Below are 18,700 nucleotides of genomic sequence, written 5' to 3' on the forward strand. Positions count from 1 at the left end.
ATGCCCTTAGTTTTTAGCTTAATCTGTAACTGAATATAAATATATATTTTTTTAAATGCTATGCTTTTCTTGAGTTTTTATTACACAATACTTACTCGGGGACCTTTTCAATCCTGCACTAAAACTAAAACTAAAACTAAAACTAAAACTCGTCTCAAAAAATAAATAAATAACAAACTTACTCCAAAAAACGAACTAAAACTAACTGAATTAGAAGGGGGGGGGGGGGGGGAAATGGTCGAAACAAACTAAAAACGAAACCATAATGAAAAATCCCCCCCCCCCCCCCTCCCCCCCCCCCAACAACTGTTCCCCTAACCTCGGCGGGGGTGGGGCGTGGGTGGGGGTCTTGCTGTAGAGCGGCAGCGGCAGGCCCGTGTGGATGGAGCAGTGCAGCGTGGGGTAGGTGGGCTGGCGGGGCAGCGACTGGACGCGCACGCGCAGCGCCACGCTCTGGGACACGTTGGGCACCGGGAAGAGGTGCTCCGAGGGGGGCTGGGAGAACTGCCACACCAGGTCCTCGTCCGCCGCGCTGATCCTGAGAGAGAGAGAGAGGACGGTGTCAGTGTTGTTTTTGGCAGCAAATTTTGACTTTAGTTTTAGTCACAGTCTCTTAGTTAGAACAGTTTTTAATTCAGTTTGAGTCACATTTTAGTCACCTGGAATGTTTTACTGTTAGTCTAGTTTTAGTCGACTAAATGTCATGCGATTTTAGTCGACTAAATCTACAGTTGATTTAGTCGACTAAAATGAGTTTTGGCGGGCCTCGATGCCGTCCTAATGACTGATTTTACACTTGCTGAAAATAGCGATCTACAAGCTCACAACGCGTCGCAGCGCGACGTGTTGTGAGCTTGTAGATTTTTTTACAATTGTAAAATGACGTATACTGGATCTCTTGTCCACTAGTCCCTTCCTAGCATTTTAGTCTAGTTTTTATTTGTTGACGAAATTGTCAGTGTATTTAGTCTTAGTTTTAGTCACCATGCTTAGTTTTCATTCAGTTTGCGTTTAGTTTTCGTCAGTGAAAAAAGGTAGTCGACGAACATTTTTCGTCTTAGTTTTAGTCGACGAAAACAACACTGGACGGTGTAAATGGTTATTTTTGAATGCCAAATAGAATGTCAATGCTTAAGAGCTACTTTTCACAGCATCAATTGTACTCTGACTGCAACTGCAGCTGTCCATCAAACAGCTGACCTGACTTCTCCATGCTTTACGATCACTATGTCGGGGAATGTGTGTACTTGTGTGACTATTTGTGTGTCGCCCTTTATCTTTAGAATATATCCTTATATGACCATTTAGTATAGGATCTCTATTAAGAGTGAACTATAAGGATGGACTGAGGAGGGGGTTGGGGGGCTCCTGTGAGGGCATGGAGAGAGGACTGGGTCTAGCACACCAGTCTCTTACGATCATGATCTTTTTCAATAAGACTTTGTCAGTCCTTCATCTTTTGAAGATTATTTAACAACGGACAGACAGGACAGACAGTCAGATAGATAGGTGGTGGTGAAGCCGCTGCCGGGGCTGAGGGTGGGGGTCTGTTGCGGTGGTCTGTTGTGTTGTGTCGTGTGTTAGGAGTGGTGACCTGTAGAGCGGCAGGTGTCTGTTACCTATATCTGCCGGGGCGAAGTACAACAATAATTGGCAAACACAGCAGCAAGATTTGTGAGCTGCTGTGTTAGGAGAAGGATATCAAATGGAACATAACCACCCTAAAAATGACTAATCATTGTGTGTATTCCTGCACTAGCTGCCTCGAGTGATCTCGGCACATAGAAATTGGATTTATTGGAGATTCTTTCAATTGTGCATACATTTTGTTCCACTTTTTTGCTTTGGCAATGTTAAACTATGTTTTCTCATGCCAATAAAGCCCTCTGAATTTAATTGGAAGACAGTGGAACAGGGCTCAAGCCCCAAATAGTCTTATCTACACAAGCTCACAAAAACTCTCATTCACGACGACGCGTTGTGAGCTTGTAGATTGGCTATTTTTGGTAAGCGACACCATTGTGCGACGGAGTACACCAGGGTTCCCCAATAGGCGGCCAATAACAGGTCAATTCTGTTCCATTTGTACACTCTCAGAGTTACAGATCCACAAGGGCCCATTTGGTTCCTAACTATCATTTAGCTGGGGACCCCCTGGAACTCGCTCAAGGACCCCTGGGGGCCCACTTTGAGAACCCCTGCAGTAGACAGTGTTTTGGGACAAAGAGGAACAGGCATCGTCTATGATAAATGAACAGGCCTCGAAAAACTTTGTTGACATTCATGAACTCTGGGGGTTTTGAGGCCTCCGGCGATTCAGTTGCTACTTCCTGTGATTCACATTTTTACTTCCAGACCTGAACCCAAAATGTTCCACTGATTGATGTTTTGACTTTTTGTGGGTTTTGCGCACAAAAGGTCAGCCGGTAAAACGCCAAAAAAGATATCAATCAAACGTTAAAACAAGAGTAATAATAAAAAAGGGTATATTATACACCCAAAAAAGAGAGAGAGAGAGAGAGAGAGAGAGAGAGAGAGAGAGAGAGAGAGAGAGCATGTGTGTGTGCGTGCGTGGAATACCTGTAGAGGATGTTCCTGGGCACGATGCCGTGCGAGGCGCTGAGCCACGCACTGAGCTGCGAGAAGAACACGTAGGATCTGACGGCGAGCAGCAGGGTCTTCTCCTCGATGAAGCGGTCACCACTCCTAACACACGACACAACACAACAGACCACCGCAAGACACAGTCAGAAGTAGAACAACACAACACACCACCGCAAGACACAGTCAGAACAACACAACACAACACAACACAACACACCACCGCAAGACACAGTCAGAACACAACACAACAGAAGCGGAATGGAACGGAACACAACACAACAGATGGGAAACATGCCGGCTGATCTAGCGAATAACACTTCTAGGACGGGATCCTGGGAGGTTTTAAGTGTGCTAGTGGGTTGTGTGTGTGTGTGTGTGTGTGTGTGTGTGTGTCATCTTGTCCTCCCCATAGCGCATGCAACAGGGAATTGGTGGCCGACGTAGCGATTTGTCGCACTAATTAGCCAAGTTTTATTCATTGTGTTTTTTTGAGTGGAGGGCTAAAGTGCATCTGTGCAAGCTGGTGTTGGTGTGCGCATTAATGAATTGTCCTGGGACGACTGAGTAAAGTGCCGGTGTGCACTTTAATGTTCCCACATTATGGGGTTATTGTTGAGTATTGACGCAGCCTCGATTCAGAGTATATCAGATCATTCTAAGATGGCTTTAGAGTAAATTAGATTAACCACTTTCACCCTGGGGAGTTTGCAAACTTTTCTAAAATAGCAAAGACAGCCCACCTACAAGCTCAAAACAAGATGAGCTATTTTCACGTATGGCAAAGTATAAAATAGGTAAGAAGATAGGTATATACTGTAAGTGGTTAAATTCCATTTTGGGTGGAGATTTGAGTGAGTATGTGACAATGACAGCTGCGAAAAGTATCAAGAAACATGTCTTGAGACTCCAACTCAATCACTAGCACTTGTGTCTCCTTGTAATCCCTTCCTGTCACCTTCGTTTCGACAGATGCAAGTTTACTATGCAGATATGTCTTGGTTATGTTTTCTCATGTTTTTGTTACTTATATTGGTTGTTTCTTGACCACAAATATTAAGAATGTAATTTAGACAGCAGATGCGAGGTTCATTATTTACTTGGTATCCTAGATTCTTTGAGGTACTACACTGTTTTCTTTGCACTCTACTTATATTTGCATTGTTTATTGACTGGAGTTCATGCTTACTCTGCTATTCCATTCTCACACAAGTAAGTAGCATTGGATGAGAGCGTCTGCTCAATTAAATCGTTAATGGGCTCTGTGCACACACGCCATTTTGGAAAGAACTGGGTGCTTCCAGGCAGTGGAGTAACGAAGATGCCAAAAGCAGCGAGCGGCAGGCCTCTCTTCCGGGTTTTTAGACAGCTGGTGGATGGAAATGAAGCTCCACCCACCCGGCAACTTGCAGCGTCGGCCAGAAAACCGCTAACTCTTTGCCGACGCTGCACAAATTGCCATCCACCAGGTGTTACCAATGACACTAACGAAGGCTCTGTTCCATTTTGGTCAAACAGAGTCAGAGTCAGCCTTAATTAGCATAATCGGTAACACCTGTGAAGGAAGTATAGGGAAGTGGCCCCGGAAGTAGGAAGAGTGATTCTGTGCGCATATAACTAAGCCCATGGGAACACAATGGCGTTGCATGTCTGTGACTGACTGGGTGTATATATCTCTTACTGTCTGGGTACAGGCGTTAGGGTCCATCTCTCCAGCAGCAGGGCGTCCTGCTTGAAGACGGGGTCAGAGACGGGGTCGCTGGGCGGACACTCGTCCCCGTAGCAGCAGTCGGGCAGGAGCATCACCTCGATCATGATGGGGATGCTGTTCCTCCACAGCAACATGACCTCGGAGCGCGTCCGCCTGGCCTGCCGACACTGGACACACACACACACACACACACACAACAGGAGAATTAGTTATGAGTAACGTGTGTTAACCCATTTTGGTGTTTTAACTAAGCATTATGCTATACTTTAGCTATTGAAAAATAGCATATCTACAAGCTCATAGCGCGCCACCGAGTGGCGCGCTACGAGCTTGTAGGTCTGCTATTTATTTTTTTAATCGTAAAAAATGCGGCACAAATCTTTGAATATAATATTCTTTCTTTTGTTTCGACGTCAGGCCTAAAATAAATGGGTTTAAAACCAGTGGCTTGGTATATACAGTCTCCACCAGAAGAGACCCAAATAAATAAAACACCTCATAAGAAAGACAAATAGAACCACCATAGGATTCAGACTGATACAAATTCTCACACTCAAATAAAGCTCTGAATGTTATAGGGGATTCACACTATGGTCCCGGGTGCGCACTCGGGACCACTTGGCAGATGTTGTGGTAGTGTGAATGATGCGTACCGTTCCCGGGAGCGGATCGCCCAACCGTCCCCGGGACCGCATGGGGGGCGGGTCTCTGGACCGTTGAAGTGTATTCAGATACGGATCGTTCCAATGTGAATGAATGCGTACCTAAAGAAGGAAGTGGACTGTTTTTTTTTTAAAGAACGTGACATAATCTCTAGTCGATGAGCCAAGCCTGAGAAGCCTCAACAAAAAAAAACACAGCCGCTGCACGACGCGTAACACCCGCGCATTTTTCAACGCCGCCCGTCTCCTGTTGAATCTGCGTATACGCGCAGCACCGCAGTACGCGCTGATCTTATTCTGCGGACTACACGTGGGCGGCTCTTGGGCTTTGCTTGGCACAGTTTCCAAAGTAAAACAAAATAATAATAATGCTGAAGTAGAATCCATAGCAAACTAATACACTGGAGCACAGAACTGACTGACACAGTGAATAGCAGGCAGGCTGACAGTGAAGTAGTATAACGGCAAAAAGCCAAAGAGGCAATGCAATGCAGTGTGTCTGGATTAATTTGAGACAATGTCGCAGAGTTGATGGTCAGTGTCCGTGCGCGCCAGCCATCAAACAAACCGCCGTCTGGAGGATTAAAGTGTGTTATGCAAGTGTACCCGGGTGCGCTGTTGAATCTCGGGCAATGTGAATCATGGCCATCGGGGACCAGGCAACCGTATTCGGAAACGGTTCCAATGAAACGGATTCAGTCCGTCTCAGTGTGAATCCCCTATTATACCATTACTGACGGCAACGTCCAAAGACCAAATCGGGAGCAGGTGAAAAGTGTGTACGTGTGTGTGTGTGTGTTAGGGCATTAAGCAACTAGTCGACTAGTTTACTAGTAAAAATGACTAGAAGTGAATACCCTAGTGTGTGTATGTGTGTGTGCACGTGTGGCCATGCGTGTGTGTGTGTGTGTGTGTGTGTGTGTGTGTGTGTATGTACAGTATGTTACCAGAGATTAAAATAGAACGCAGTAAAACGCAGTTTATAGTTCAGGGACGCAATAAAACAACGACCTCTGCATCCACGGGATGCACTACTGTACTGTTTTTTATTCTAGTTTATTTTGCCAGCTTTAGTTACAATAATCATTTCTTCTTCTGTTTTCTACATGAATATAACCACATAACCATATCAAATTAAATTGGAGTTAACCCATTCTGAACGGGAACCCATTTTGGTGTTAGCATCATGTTATGCTTTAGCTATTGAAAAATAGCAGATCTACAAGCTCATAGCGCGCCACCGAGTGGCGCGCTACGAGCTTGTAGGTCTGCTATTTTTGAAAAATCGAAGAACGACTGACATTTTTAGAATCTGATCTCAGGTCAGAATGGGTTCATCAGACCAGTGTGTGTCCAGTGGAAACCTCGTATGAATCTGATCTCGGGTCAGAATGGGTTAAATGCTGCAATTTGTAAAAAAAAAAAAAAAAAGACAAAATATGACTCCTCGCGTCGTTGAAGTGGGACTCATAAAATGTCCCTGGGACTCGTCTAAAAGACCACCCCCCTGCATCCCGGGACTCATTACATTGAAAACCTGTTTACATCTCAGTGTGTTACCTGGGGTAATTTGTCGCTGCACTCGTGCTTGTGAAGCGGCGGCATGGCCGACTGGGCGGGCGGGCAGTGGAGGCCCTCGGCGCGGCCCTTCACCGAGCACTCCGGGGTCCGGCCCTCGGTGATGAGCAGGGTCAGGAACACCAGGAACTCCTCGGCGTCGTACTCGAAGAACTCCTCCGACGCATCTGGACGAGACACACACAGAGGAAGAGAGAGAGAGAGGAGTCAGGAGGAGAGTCCAGGTATAGCGCATCAAAGAAACAGCCGTTAACCCATTCTGACCTGAGATCAGATTTAAAAAAATGTCTATTACATCCTGACAGTTTCATTATTAACCCATTCTGACCTGAGATCAGATTTAAAAAATGTCAGTTGTTCTTCGATTTTTCAAAAATAGCAGACCTACAAGCTCGTAGCGCGCCACTCGGTGGCGCGCTATGAGCTTGTAGATCTGCTATTTTTCAATAGCTAAAGCATAATATGATGCCAACACCAAAATGGGTGCCCGTTCAGAATGGGTTAAGAAATGTGAATCCCTAGACTCCTTCAAAAGCGCTCTCAAAGAGCACTTGCGGGCGGCTGTGATTCGAACATTTTCCTTTTTCTAACTGTGTATATGATGATTTATTTTGTATGTCTTTGAAATGTTCTGAGGAATTGAAAATGGAGGACCATTATGTAAACAAGTAGTGCATTTTCTGGTTTTGTCCACGGAGCACATTTTGTATTGACCTGTACTGTACTTTTCCTTGAACTGTACTATCCATTCTACAAACTGTTAATGACATTCCCAATCAATCAATCAATCAATCACACATTCCCATCGGTACCGTAGTAAAGAGCCACGTGACAATGGGAAGATCACGCCAGCAGCGTCCACACTCAGCATGTATATCTGCTAATTCCACTATATGTTCTTTAATGGAATGACGATTATGATGACTGAGCCAAAAAAAGATATTGTGATCATCTCAAAATAATTACAATTACGTAATACTTTTGACAGTCCTAATCTGAAGTGGGGATTTTTCCATCCAGGCACAATATTTGACAAATAAACTCTGATGTTTTTGCGCCCGTGGCTGTCCGCAAGCAGGCGGTGTACGAAGAGAGATGCCAATAGGCATGAAGAAGGACAAGCACCCGATACCTCGCATGAATTCAATCTGTCACATTGCAGCAACACTGCACTAGTCTCGAGGTTGGCCAGACTATTGCCTCTCGCAATTTTCAAATGCTTCCATCATACAGTCTGGAGCAAGCGGAAGCTATAGGATCATGAGTACGGGATGACGCGGAAGTGAAGACTCCTCCCCACTTCCGTTTAGCCGTTACAATCGCGCAGATTCATCCTAATATAAATCGAAATCATGATCTAAGCAAAAATAAGCTCTAAAGATATTTTTTTTTAATATATTTTTGTGAATGGAAATGACAAACCGACTCGGATTTCGGGAGGTGTAGTTCCAGACTCTGTTGTCTGGCTACGCGATACTAGCCCCCCCTTTTTCCCCTCACTGTATATGTTTCTTTTCCCTTTTTGCTTCCTTTATGATGAATTCCTGTTCTGTTCTTTAACTATATAGAAGTGTCTATTTGTACGTCTCTAAATGTTTTGATGCATTGAACATGGACCCTGTTGTAAACAAGTGTTAATTGGGTCGTCCACTCACAGTTAAGTCTTTGTATTGAGTTTGTGCTTGAAATGTACTGTAATTCTGCAAATATATATTTCAATTAATCAATCAATCATAGCAAGCAACACTAACAAGGCTTTTCTCCTTGTCTCTTCAAATGTTAAGGCTGCACAAAACTTCTGCCCCAAGTTTTTGTATGGGTTATAATATATTGTCTCTGTAGGTGAAAAAGAATAGCTGATCAACAAGCTCAAACGTGTATTTAAGTAGGATCATAAATTATCATAATATGTAGGGCATTAATTTACGGGAGGAAAAAAAAGTTAGAATATTGAGATAAGAGGTTTCTGCCCGACAGCAATGTTTTCTTTCCACAGGGCATCTTGAATGCCTTTGAGAAACACCTCTCTTCTTATCACAATGGCACAGCTGCAGAAAAGTCTGAAGTCGAAGGGCAGCTCCCTCATGAATACAGTGTGTCTGGATGTTTCTCTGAAGCTCAGTACTAGAACAAGTACTCACGCAATGTAGAAATACTACAGTCTGTACAGGTAAAAGTCCTGTATTTTATTTGAGTTAAAATTGTACAAACAAACCTAATGTGTTGCCAACAAAATATATGTATGTACAGCACCAAAAGGAAAAGTATCGCCCCCCCCAAAAAACTTAAACTAAACTAAAACAATATTTGTCAAAATATTTAGAAAAAATTGTAGTTCTGTTATTTTCAAATATACAAAACATACAATAGTAGAAAGAAGTGGACATAGTCAAAGTAAAGTACATTTGTAGTTAAGCACAGTACTTGATTAAGTGCTAAAAAACACAGCATGCCTTCTTCTTCCCTCCTGCTGGCACAGAGACAAAGCCACGGGGTTGGGTATCATTTGTCAAATTGTCTGTTCTCTTCAAGCGCTTATTATAGCCTGCTCTCTCTCTGTGTTCCATTACTCCTGTCTGTCAAGACAGTCCGGAACATTCCCACACCATCATATGGGGGTGACAGTTTGAGCTGTCGAACCAGTCAACCACGCTGAAAGCAAAAGGATTCTAAAGTTTGGGTGTATTTCACTTCAGAAAAAAAAGATTGTGCTCAAACTAGAGCTGGTTTGTCTGGGTTGGGACCCGCGGTGTTGTCTGGTGAGAACTTAACCGAGATGCCAAAATCTCCAAGAGGCCAGATGTCCTGTCTCGTTACGGAAGGCGATTTTAGTCTCTCGCAAGGAACCTAGCCGGAAACGTAAATGTAAATAATAATATACATTGTGTTATTGCTTCTGTTACTTTGAGTAAATCATCAGAGTATACTTGTTCCGCTGCAGTGAGGGACTGAGGCACAGAGACAAAGAAAGATGTGGACAGATGGTGAAAGAATCTGTAAAAGATTCATCACCGCGGGTGTCTCAATGGTGTCCTGGTGGTAATACAGTCATACAACATCAACTGAAGCATTGAGAATATGACCGAAAATGAAATATCTTCACGTGAGAACAAATGGTTCGGCGTGGTATCGGAACGGCATAGACTTATAGATACCGGCAGCTTTTCGGATACTCTTTTAACATTTTCGTCCAGGAAATTTGTCCTAGCATTCACATAGTCTACAATACGACGTGTGGCAGACATTTGGCCCTCAAAAGTATAGACACACACCCACACACACCCACACACACACACACACACACAAGGCCAGAGACGGTCAGATAGCCTCAACAAAGCCGCTGATCCGACAGAAATGAGTCACCCGTTAACAGCGCCTCAGCAGTTTTTTGGCTGCTGGCTCCAGTGATGGCCCTGACCAGGCCGGCTGTAGATTTAACGTAATGACCTGGGTAACACATTAACAGCTGAGAGTGATGACACAGGCAAGGTTTTTTTTCTTTCTGCCGTGCGCGTGTGTGTGTGTGTGTGGTGGCATGGGGGAGATACACACCACTCCTACTGTAGCAATGCATAACAAAAGAAGTGTCACGTATAGGGACAACAAGGTCTGATACCTGGCAACAAGATGTTGGCTACAAGGATCAGTCAACTGTTTTGTTAAAAAAGGAAAAAAAAGAGGGGTTGGCTGAAAAGTTGCAGTCAGTCAGTATACTGTGTGTGCTACACAGGGATTTGTTTGTTAAACGTGTACATTTGTGAGCGTCTCTCTTGACTGACTCGTGGCAATCTGTGGTTAACCGTGTGGACGTGACATATTATTTACTCCAAATTAAGACGGCGGTGCAGCTGCAGCGTCACAAAGCAACAGGATGCCGAAGTGGCCGAGTGTGTGTGTGTAGTTTGGGGTTTGAAACCTATACATGTTGTGACTTTACACAGCAGTGGTTCTCAAAGTGGGGTCCGGGGACCCCCCAGGGGTCCTTGAGGGAGTTACAGGGGGTAACTAAATGATAAGTTTGGAACCAAATGGACCCTTATGGTTCTGTAACTCTGAGAGTGTACAAAATGGAACCAAATGGACCCGTTAGGTCCATTTGGTTCCATTTGTACACTCTCAGAGTTAAATTAATATTGGTTTTACAATATAAATTGGGGTCTCAGAGATAGAAATGCCATCAAGTGGGGGTCCGTAGACTACTGCATGTCAAACTGGGGGTACTTGAAATTATTAATCAGTGTTGAAAATCACTGCTAGAGACATGGAAAAGTTTGGGAACAGCCGTTTTACAGAGGTGCAGGAATGAACCGATTTATCCGATTTCTCCACTTTCAGAGAGGAGGAGAAGTAGATATATTTAGACGGTCCACGTCAGCTGAGCTCACACGTACCGCGCCTCTCTTTCCCCCCCCCCCCCCCCTCTCTCTCTCTCTCACACACACACACACACACACCTCAAATACACACACGTGCGGGACCGAAATAACAGTCTTCTATACCAGCTGATTTCAGTAGATGGATATATACAGGTCGGGTGGAGTGTGCAGGCGGGCGGGGCGCGCAAGGTATAAGGCCTCCTACTATATGCCCCTTGGCAGGACAGACTGGGTCTTGTTTTTAAACTTGTCTACACAGCTATAGACTGAGGTCTTTCCACCCGACAGAGGCGATTTGCATTAAGTCACATGGACCCCACTTTGTATCTCAGGGACCCGAATCTATATACAGTCAAAATCCTCAAGTGTTAATTCAACTCTGAAGAAGAATGTACAAAATGGAAGCAAACGGACAAAGACAGACCCATACAGGGCTCCATTTGGACCCCCTGGTGGTCCCCGGACCGGACGTTGAGAACCAGTGCCGCTACCGCTACCCACGTTTATGTATAGCCTCGGAGACCGCAGGCTTTTTCGTTTTCACAAGAAAAATGAAAGCCAGGGCAGTACTTCACCTGCCCTGCAGGGGCAGAAACAGGCCTGACAGGTGAGTGGGGACTGAAAGTAAAAAGACCCCCCCCCCCCATGTGTATTATAAACATTACAGAATTACAAAGTACTGGGTGAAATCTCCTGCATTAATTTAAAACCCATTCTGGACGGGAACCCCTTTGGGTGTTTTAACTAAGCTTTATGTTATACTTAAGCTATTGGAAAAATAGCAGATCTACAAGCTCATAGCGCTACAAGCTTGTAGGTCTGCTATTTTTTTAAACTTTGAATATCATTATAATCTTCCAGAAGACGTTATTTATTTCGCCGTCAGGCCTGAATGGGTTAACTCTGGGAGTACATTAAATGTACTCCCAGAGTTAACCCATTCAGGCCTGATGTTGTTCATTTATGCTTTTATAACTCGGAGTGTACAAATTTTGTACACTCCGAGTTATAAAAGCATAAATGAACAACAATGCAGATTTTTACTGTGTGGCAAACTTTGAAAGGCTTTCTTTTTTTTTTTAGGGCCAATGTGCTTACACGCGCGCCCTTTCACTGTGACAAACGGATAAACAAACAGTGCAGATTGTTTAACTTTAGTAGAACACTTTAGTAAGCTTATTTTTGTTTTAAGTTCATGGCGATTTGCACAAGAAACAAGAACAAAAAGTGCACTGATGATGAATGTATGTTCGCGTCTATATGTTGAGATCAGCAGAGTATTTTTAGCGGAGGAGCGGGTGGAGAAAAAAGGCCTGTAGCACCATCTTCCTCCACTCCAACCCCCCCGGTATACACTCCTCCTCCTCCACACCAAACTTTACTGAATCCCACAGGAGGTCAGCTGATGCACTGCAGCTCTCTCTCTCTCTCTGTCTGTCTGTCACGCACAGGGGTGGAAAGAGTACTCAACTGTTTAACCCATTCTGAACGGAGATCAGATTCTGAAAATGTCTTCTAAATCCTGACAGCTTTCATTCTGACCCGAGATCAGATTCTAAAAATGTCTTCTACGTCAGTCGCTCTTCGATAAAAAAAAAAAATAGCAGACCTACAAGCTTGTAGGTCTGCTATTTTTAAATAGCTAAAAGCATAACGTGATGCTAACACCAAAATGGGTTCCCGCCCAGAATGGTTTAAGTAAAAATATTAATACTGCAATGTAGAACTACTCCATTATTACAAGTAAAAAGTCCGGAATTGAAAATGTACTTGGGGAAAAGTACAAAAGTATTGGAAAGTAAAAAAAACGTACTAAAAGTATTAAAAGTCATCATGCAGAATATCTCATTTGAAATGTGTAAACGCAATTTGAAAACTTCCCGATCTCACAATGTGAGCTTGTAGATCGGCTATTTTCAAATGGCCGAAATGTACATGGGGGGGCTGAAGAATGTATGTTTTGTAATAACAATCAAAATCTACAAAGTAACTGTACTAACTAAAGCTTTCAAATGACTGTACGTTGAGTACAAGTACAATATTTGCGAGATGTATAGTGGAGTGGAAGTACTGGAAGTATTGGAAATGGGAAATACTCCAGTAAAGTTAAAAGCGCCTCAAAATGTTACATAAGTACAGTTAGTTGAGTAAATGCACTTAGCTACGCTCCGCCACTGGTCACGCACACGCCGTCACACTGCTATACTTGCGAGGACAACGGCGGCGCGCCCTGTTCGACCTCTGAACAGCGTGTTCTATAACCGGCCCGACAACATTCACGTCTTTCGTGAGGACGTCATGTTATGTTTTATTTGTCCGACGTGGACGTCACAATCTGATCACATGATTGGACGAACCAGATGCATCGCTTGAGAGTGTATATATGGCACGAGTGCTAGTTTTCAACATTTGTCCAGATGTGGTCCTTGATTGAACAGGCACGCGCGCGCACACACACACACACACACACACACACACACACACACACACACACACACACACACACACACACACACACACACACACACACACACACACACACACACACACACACACACACACACACACACACACACACACACACACACACACACACACACACACACACACTAAGCCCTTCTCAGCTGTCTCTGCAGAGGTGTGCGACAGCAGGCATACTGGTGTGTATGCGCATCTTTGTGTGTCTTTGTGTATGTGTGTGTGTGTCTGTGTGTTCGTGCGATTATAAGCATGACAGTGTGTCAGTCAGTCAGTCAGTGAGTGAGTGTCAGTCAATCCTATTCCTCCCATGCAGGCAGGGAAGCTCCTCCCACAGCGCTGTGAGCAGCTGCCTCTGCACGTGCAAGCGAGGAGCCTTCCAACACATAACATGAAGAGAGGGAGGGGGGGGGGGGGGAGCCAGCTGTAGGGCGAGCGTGCGAGGGAGTGTATATGGAGGGCAGGAGGCAGCAGCAACCAGGAGAGAGAGAGAGAGAGAGAGAGAGAGAGAGAGAGACGTCTTACAGCTTCACCCTCTGTGTGTCCATCTCTCAATTGATGATAGACAGCGCAGCGGACACAGAAAGACAAGGCAGGAAGGATAAAGTCAGACAGAGAGATAAATACATCGGTGGTTTTCAAACTTTGTCGTTTCAAAGGACCCCCCCCCCCGCCCCCCCCACCTTGACTCTCAAGATTTACACATTCGTTAAGGGGCCATCTGGAAGCGCCTCCATGGGGGTACACAGGCTTTATAGTTTCTGACACAACTATCAGTCCGACCTGTCATTAGACCGACACCCTATACCCAAAACCCTATAACCTAACCCTAAACGCAAAGCACGGACCGACGCATTATCGGGTGATTTCCGCTGCATGTCGGACCTTCCCCGTGTGGGATCTGCGACGTGTGCTAGTGGAGCTATAGCAGTGGCAGCACTATAGTCTGTGTATACCGCATATCTGAGAGATATGTGGGCTAAAGGTAAAGCTCTGTTAGCACAGCAGAGGAGACAAGACTGGAGCTTGGGGGGTGGATGGATGGATGGATGGATGGAGGGATGGAGGGAGGGATGGAGGGAGGGAGGGGACAAAGCGGATAACGGGCTCCAAGGAAAGGAGGCACAATAACCTCATTGCACATGGCGGGCGCGAGTGTCATGTTGCCGTTTTCGAGGAAAAGCGAGTGCAGGCACTCACAAATCACGTCACACCATCTTACACACGCACGCACGCACGCACACACACACACACACACACACGCAGCGCAGAACAAAGGAGCAGTGAGGCAGCGAGGTTGGAACCGAGGGGCCCATGCCGCCGTTTGCATAGAGCAGATCTGTCATTCCTTTAGGGCGTCGGGGACTGAATAGAGCATTCCTATGGAGCCTACACACGCACACGCACGCACGCACACACACACACACACACACACACACACACACACACACACACACACACACACACACAAACACACACACACACACAAACACAAAGTATATACAAAAGACAGAGTTCTTGAACCAGTGGTTCTCAAACACTTTCATGCCATATAGACCCCCAAATAAATGTGTCCGTCGCAGAAACCCATCTGACAATATCTGGTGCCAGGGAACCCCATTTAAAAAGAGGTTTTTTGGACGCAACGTCTGTATTTAATGTCCATCATCAATCAACCGTCATCGACACCATTCAATGCAGCCGGGATGGACATTTCCAACACACTGACATTGTTGCCAGCCATTGTCCCATTATTACTAAACCATAAAGGCAAAATGTAACCCCCTAACCTCAGTCTTAACTTCTTAAGCGACCATGTAAGTCAGTTTCACTAATGGTTTTGCTTGGGGGCGGCAGTAATTTCACTTCCGCATTTCCGAGTCACCTACTTGCGGTATAGGCAGTAATGTAGGAAATGTATGTGGAGGAAACTGGCTGCATTGAATGGTCTTGATTAAGAACATATACCGGTGGTTATTATAGTAGGTTGATAACATTCGAAGCGGGTGGTTAAATAAGTGATTAAACTGATAGAAGATATATTATTAACCCATTCTGATCGGGAACCCGTTAGCACTATGCTATGCTTTAGCTATTGAAAAATAGCAGATCTACAAGCTCATAGCGCGCCACCGAGTGGCGCGCTACGAGCTTGTAGGTCTGCTATTTTTGAAAAAAAATCGAAGAACGACTGACATTTTTAGAATCTGATCTCAGGTCAGAATGGGTTAATCAGACCAGTGTGTGTCCAGTGGAAACCTCGTATAAATCTGATCTCAGGTCAGAATGGGTTAACAAATTTTGCTGGGAGAGGGGGGGGGGGGGGGACACCTTCAAGGTCCCCACTCTTAGAACCACTGGTCTGGAACACATTGCTGACATGAGCACCGTGTCGCATGATGGGCGAGAGGTCGTCACATCAAAGTCATCTGCCATCTGAGCCGTGGCTGGCTGGCGGTGAACTTTAATATGATTTGTCGTGTTATAATGGAGTATGTAATGAACAAGTCCCCCTCCTTCCATCACCCACCCCCCCCCCCCCCCCCCCCCCCCCCCCCCTCCCGCTCTCCTCTCTCTGATAAGCTAGAGTAGAGTACCAGCAGCTCATCTCCATACTGCTTATGTCTGTCTCGCTGTGTTAAGAATATGTTTTTCATTTTGTATGATGATGAAGTGTATCTCTATAATATGATTCAAATGAATTCGAGCCTTTGTCAGTGCAAATGTCTGCCTCTACTAGTGTGTGTGTGGGCTGTGTGTGAGCTTTCTTTCTTGCCCATTGCTGCATCGTCTCTGTGTGTGTGTGTGTGTGTGTGTGTGTGTGTGTGTGTGTGTGTGTGTAAGGTCCGTCCGTCTATGTATGCAAAAACAGTCCGTTCCTAATTCAGCATCGGTGGCGGTGTAAGTGGTGTCCGACTCCTCACAACAAAAACCATTGTTCTGCAACATTCTTCTTAAATTCAACAGATGCGCGCGCACACACGCACGCACACACACACACACGTGTTTACGTGTGTTTTTTAATGGCCATAATAAGGTATCTGAAGCGTGCTCTAACAGAGTGCAGTGGAGCCAAAGCTAGGCTCACAACAAGACAGAAATAGACCCAAAGATTACTCCCCCACCAGCCGAACACACCGCGAGGACCACAACATTCAACACTCTGAGAGCTGTCTGTCTCTTCCACGTGTAATACGTGTACTCTCTCTCTCTCTCACACACACACACACACACACACACACACAGACAAGCATGCATGTAAATGTGAATTATGTAACTGTTCAGAATTAGATGCACAGTGGCCTGCTGGCACGCACATCTTATTATTAGAGCTGCGGCTGAAGACTGAGACTGGGAGTCTAGCCTGTGTCGATCAGCTGGACTGGATCGCACACGCACACACACACACACACACACACACACACACACACACACACACACACACACACACACACACACACACACACACACACAGAGAGAGATATATAGACCCACACCCATTATGCATGGCCACACACCCATCCAAACACAAGTATGCACACACACGCCCATACACACACATACAGAGATAAGCAGATGCAGTCTGCACACACACACACACACACACACACACACACACACACACACACACACACACACACACACACACACACACACACACACACACACACACACACACAGACACCCTCCTCTCAACAGGACAGACTGGAGGACAGGCAGAGATCACTGGGCTTACAGTAAACACCCTCAACGACGTCGCTGGTAAATAATTGGCGCAGCCGAAGCCCGGGGTCAGCTATGCAAATCAGCCAAGAGCAGACGTGCGAGCGCTGGGCCGTGCTGAGGCTGTGCGAGGCTTTAACCCATTCTGACCTGAGATCAGATTCATACGAGGTTTCCACTGGACACACACTGGTCTGATTAACCCATTCTGACCCGAGATCAGATTCAAAAAAATGTCAAGCCCACCACACACCGGCTGCGTCCCCCGCGCGTCGGACACAGCCGCCTCCATTATTTTCAATGAACCTATCGCACACCGGCTGCGTCCGACGCGCGCTGGCGCGCGGTCACGCCTCACCTGCCGCGCCGATGCACTGCCGTTCTATTTTCCAGGCGTTGCCGCGCGGCCTCCATCCGGGTATCCGTGGGCGTGGCTGAGGTCTGTACCTTAAAGGGTTGCCTAACCTTCCCCAGCCGCACGGTAGCGCGCCGCATCCTGTTGGTGTTGCCGTGTGGCTATGGCGCGCGGCAATACTGTGCCGCGGCGGTCGCAGACGGTGTGTGTCGGGCTTCAGTCGTTCTTCGATTTTTCAAAAAATAGCAGACCTACAAGCTCATAGCGCGCCACTCGGTGGCGCGCTATGAGCTTGTAGATCTGCTATTTTTAAATCGCTAAAGCATAACATGATGCTGACACCAAAATGGGTTCCCGACTCCCGTTCAGAATGGGTTAACCCATGAGCTTCTCAGACCCCCCAGAACTCTGAGAGTAAACGAATGGAACCAAGTGGACCCTTGCGGGTCTATTTGGTTCAGTTCGTAGTACGTATACACTCTCAGAGTGACAGACCTGTAAAAGGCCTATTCATTCATTCATTCATTCAGAGTCCGGTTTTCGGTGAAGAGGTGACCACCGAAAACTACAACATGACGTCACGCCGCGGTGGTCACCGCCGCTCACCTCGTACGTACAACACATCTCTCTGTTTTTACTAAACCACCGAAGCGGTGGTCACCCTCTTCACCAAAACTGGACTATGATGAATGAATAGACCTTAAGGGTCCATTTGGTTCCTATTCCCTGTACTATCGTTAATCCAGCTAGGGACCCCCACATGGAGCCCCCCCTCAAGGACCCTTAGGGATCCCCCCCCATGAACACACATTGAGAAACAATGCTTGAACCAGGCCAAACGTGTCTTAACTGTCAGTGCTAAACCAAAACTGACTGACTGACTGGAGTTGAAAATGTGTTTTATGTGCTGCTGAAAAGTCTGATTCCTGCATGGTTAAGTCGATTTAGACTTATTCGTATGACGTGCACTGGAAATAGCCGATCTACAAGCTCACAATCCAATCCACTTTAATTTATGGCACATTTATGCAACTCAAGGTTTACAAAGTGCTGCACAGGAAAATAAAAGCGAAATACACTGTAGCTAAAACATGTTATGTTGGACAAATTAAGTACGGAAGGGGTACGTCTCCCTCTGCAGCAGATGTCTTGTTGAAAATAGCCAATCTGCAAGCTCACATCGGGGTTGCAATGCGACGCACGTTGTGTGAGCTTG

General features: G+C 45.7%; 1 protein-coding gene across 1 annotated transcript in view; it reads right to left on the reverse strand.

The window, feature by feature from the left end:
- atosa (atos homolog A) overlaps positions 1–18,700 on the reverse strand; it is a 59,604-nt gene that overhangs the window by 17,788 nt on the left and 23,116 nt on the right. The window contains exons 3-6 of the mRNA XM_083760113.1: positions 6,535–6,719; positions 4,283–4,479; positions 2,581–2,706; positions 320–538 (exon numbers count right to left, since the gene is read on the reverse strand). Coding sequence (XP_083616239.1) covers positions 320–538; positions 2,581–2,706; positions 4,283–4,479; positions 6,535–6,719 — 727 coding nt within the window. The remainder of the gene's footprint in view (positions 1–319; positions 539–2,580; positions 2,707–4,282; positions 4,480–6,534; positions 6,720–18,700) is intronic.

Source organism: Protomyctophum parallelum (genome assembly GCF_964188405.1).
Source record: "Protomyctophum parallelum genome assembly, chromosome: 2".
In the NCBI taxonomy this organism is placed as follows: Eukaryota; Metazoa; Chordata; class Actinopteri; order Myctophiformes; family Myctophidae; genus Protomyctophum; species Protomyctophum parallelum.